This window comes from Buceros rhinoceros, unplaced genomic scaffold, assembly GCF_000710305.1.
Source record: "Buceros rhinoceros silvestris isolate BGI_N320 unplaced genomic scaffold, ASM71030v1 scaffold27719, whole genome shotgun sequence".
Taxonomy (NCBI): domain Eukaryota; kingdom Metazoa; phylum Chordata; class Aves; order Bucerotiformes; family Bucerotidae; genus Buceros; species Buceros rhinoceros.
In genome coordinates, this window is record NW_010433683.1 from 1 (window position 1) to 4,025 (window position 4,025).

The window sequence follows — 4,025 nt, forward strand, 5'->3', positions numbered from 1 at the left end:
TCCAGGACAGAGCTGGCGTCTCCAGGCTGGCCGTGCTGGCACTGGCTCCCATAACGAGCTCCTCTCCGCCCCGCCGCCCTGGGTTCTACGAACTGACATCTGAGGCCTGGTTTTATGCTACATTGTTCTTTCACTTAAAAACTTCCAAAATACAAGGTCTTACAGGTGACATTATTACCACCCTGGTGGGACTCCATGCAGGACCCTCCAGCTTGTGCAAACGTTTTGCATTATAACTTCCCCTCCCTGGCAACTGGGAGACCACGTCAAAATTAATCCCCCTTTCAGATCGTTTGGGACAGATGAACTGCCTGAACCGATTCACCAGGGAGACGATGCGTGCAAAGGCAGACACAGAGCTGTCATCCCCAAAACAGGGTCTGTTAACCCAGTGTGCAACAAGTCAGGCAGTTTTGCACAAAGCAGAGCACCAGGCAGTAATCACAAAGCTGGCACACCCCAATACAAAAATTAACTGTCATCAGACCAACTGGTCTAGTATCACGGATGAGCCTGCCAAGCCCTTCCTCACTTTCCATTCCTAGGTGCAGGCACCTCTGCATGGACACGAGTTAACTCAGAACGGTGTGTCGTAACACCCTTGGAAAGGTTTGAATTAGAAAACCTTGAAAAGCTTAAAGGTAGTCTAACTGAAGTTATGAGGTCTTCATTCTGACAGCTGACCAGTTTGAGTTCTCCTCCAGGTACAAACAGCAGCCTTCTTCCAGAATTCAACTGTATTTATCCGGAGTGCCTGAAGGACAAAGTGAATGCAGCATTTTTTTTTATCATTTTGGTACTTTAAGTCAGCACCTGAAACATTCATGCGCTTCACGGGAATCAGAGCTCAAGATAGTACGCTGCCAAGAGTTTACAGAAAATAAGAGTGGGAAGGGGGACTCACACATATCCAGGACACCATTTCCAGAAGACAACTGGGAGTCAAAGGTTCAAATAAGACCTTTATTACACCACAGAGTTGACAGCAACTTTTCATATTTAAAAGAAGGTATTTGGCCTCTTGGTGGTGAAACGTGGTTTGTGCTGGCGACGCAGAACTCTGTGCGGCAGAGGGAACTTGATTTTAGAATCCTGCAAGAAAAATGTTTCAACGTTGATGGAGATAAGAGATTAACAACAGTCTGCAGTAACAGCTAAGCTACATTTGACTGCTAAGGTATGTGTAGAGAAGCAAAGCATCCACAGGTTATATGTACTTCAGAGGAGCTAACAGATGCCCTAAGTTTTGCAATTCTTTTTGAAAGAAATGCCTGTTAAAGGCAAGTTTTCTGCAAAATAATACTTTATTTCAAACAGTTCTACCATTAAAAGGCTTGACAGTAACAGAACATAATTGTAAACGTATGTATGCAAGTTTGGTTCCCTCCCTATTTTTCCCCGCTAAGCAAACCTGTACCAGACAAGGGAGCTCCCCCCCTTTCCAGCTCAAACTCAGATGGGACCCACTGGCCAATGAAGTGTTACTCCACTTACATGGAACTGCTTGACTGCTGGTCTACGGCACTTGCTAGCAGCAATCTCCTCAACTTTCATGATCTGAATAGAGTGAGCACGGGCACGATGGCGAGCTCCCATGTCGCGGTCTGTAACAATAGAACTCATTAAAAATAAACCTTAACTTTTAAAATTTCTGATCAACTCTACTTAATCATACTGGTTTTAGTGTCTGAAGTGATGGCAGAAATATCTCAGACCCAACACATAGCAGCAATTCTTTCAAGAACTCATAACAAACTCCCCCCAAAAAGCATCATCATCTTCTTCCTCGACTTCCAGAAGGTACACGCCTAGAGAAGTAATCTATGTGGAACTGCTTCATCTTTTACATAAGAAAACTGATTCAGAATCAACACTGAAATACCGTGAGCACATGTGAACTTCAAAAACATTCTCCTTCCAAAACGAAGGTGCAAGTAAAGGCAGGATCTGAGGTTATCCTTAATTTTCTTAAAGTTGACAAGAGGTGGAAATGTGAATTGATATTTAGCCTGCATAATGAGGCCTTCAGAACAGGAGGAAGCCATCTGTACATGGGCTACCTGACAGTTCCTCCCTGTCACAGCACAAACCACTGCCTTCAGATCATGATGTCCACAGCTAGTTCCACACGGTATGCCTGCTGAAACACTACTGTGCTCACAATGCTTCCCATGAAGATCCAGCACACCCATTTAAAACCTTACCCGTCAAAAGTGTTACTGAGGATAAAGGTACCAAAGTCATCGCATCATGACAAACTAAGTTCTCGGATCTCTCAAGCAGTCCTTCAGTATGTTAACAGGAACTGTGGTAAGTTAATGTAGAACCTTAAATTTCACTTTCAACAGCACTTCAGCTTTTGAAAGGCGACAAGATACGTTTAATATTTGCACACATGACAAGAATATCATTATTAAGAACAATATTCTTTGGGTTTTTATGTGCATTCTGTAGCATCTATACTATCTCTAGATTCAAGAATCAACAGCATCACCTACACAAATGGTCTACCCCTCAAGTACTTCACATCATAGAATGAAATCAGGACAACCTTTAATTCTCCCTGAACCACGGGGCCATGAGATCTTGGAGGAACACAGATTTTTTTTTCCCCCTATGATTTCTTTTTTACTTGCTCTCCAAAGGTCAGATTCTTCTACACAGTATTTCAAATATTCTCTCCGTATTGTGAAGATCTACTCATATTATTTTAAAACAATACATATAGTGCAAGAATATATACAGCACCTAAAAGGTCATGAAACTCTCAGTTTGTGTATCAACACTCTACTAGAATTGTAGAAAGTGACACCAAGGTGAAATGGGAATATTTTTCAGCTAGAGACACTGTTATAAAGAGTGCTAACGAATAAGATACCACATACGTCATACATAAACATCTATGGACCTCTCCAGGAACTCCCCACTTCATTCTTCCAGTGTTTCAGTTACCTTATGATGGATCAGGTCAGCACACTTTATGCGCCAGTTTAAGATTTTATCTTGTGCTTATATACTGGTCCCACCATTTCAGACCTGAGACAGTTATGTGTACTTACAGCACTGAGTGACAGCACCAGCGGTGGTCAAATCCCTGTATTCCCTGTACATGTTGTGAGTTCCACTACGGGAATCGTAGCGCAACCAAATGCCAAAATTTTTTACCCGCAGAGGGGACTTCTCATACACCTGGAATTACACAAGAAGACAAAAGTATTTAGAGATAGTACATCATCAAGATTTTTCAAATTTAAGAATAAATATTTTAGAGCTCTAATGAAACCATCATGGTAAGTTCTGTTCTCAAAAACAATTTATTTTCTCTCATTCCCCAGAGCAACATAGCTACATTCAAGACTTAGCAATTCAAAATGAAGAGTTTTAGTAATTCAGTATGGAAAGAAAAATACACACAAGATTTCAACTCTAAAGAACGTCCTTTAAGTAGCAAAACAGATGAGTTTAAGCATACAAATCCTTTCTAAGGATTAGGAATGGCCAGATTACACTTAAATGGTATATTCCACAATGAAAGAAGCATAAGAACCAGACAGCAGCACTGTCTGGTGCTGCTAGTGGCACAGTTCATAATTCTGAAGTGCTGGGGTCTAAATTTCTTTTTAGCTTACTAGACATTTACTGCCACTTTGACAAAATGAATTTGTCACTCAAGATTCACAGCAACCGAAGATAAATGAATTTCAACCTCGCCCTCAATAACAGCACTTCATATAAACTCCTTCTGCATATACCAGTTGAAATTCCTTACAAATCTCTCGCTTTTTTTAGGTTTTTAATCCCGCACCTGGCCACAGTACACAATCTCTCCAGAAGACTTCTTCATCTTCTTCAGCTGAGAAACGAAGTACCAGAACCGGGATTTGGCGACAACGTGGTTTGGAGCAAAGATCCGCATGCGGTAGAGAGGAGGGGTCGTGCATTTCGGCGTGGGCAGGCATCGCCCGACCACCTTGTACTCCCGCAGCTGGAAGAAGACGAAAGTCAGACAGCCAGAAGCGTGAGTC

At 42.0% G+C, this 4,025-nt stretch overlaps 1 protein-coding gene across 1 annotated transcript; it reads right to left on the reverse strand.

Moving 5' to 3' along the window:
* Window positions 1-942: 942 nt before the first annotated feature.
* On the reverse strand, window positions 943-3,983 carry RPL18A (ribosomal protein L18a). The gene is made up of 4 exons (XM_010144202.1): window positions 3,806-3,983; window positions 3,060-3,189; window positions 1,495-1,604; window positions 943-1,092 (listed from the first exon to the last, which is right to left on the reverse strand). Exons 1-4 carry the CDS (start codon window positions 3,914-3,916, stop codon window positions 1,000-1,002), a joined length of 444 nt encoding a protein of 147 aa, XP_010142504.1. The 5' UTR covers window positions 3,917-3,983; the 3' UTR covers window positions 943-999.
* Between the last annotated feature and the right edge of the window lie 42 nt (window positions 3,984-4,025).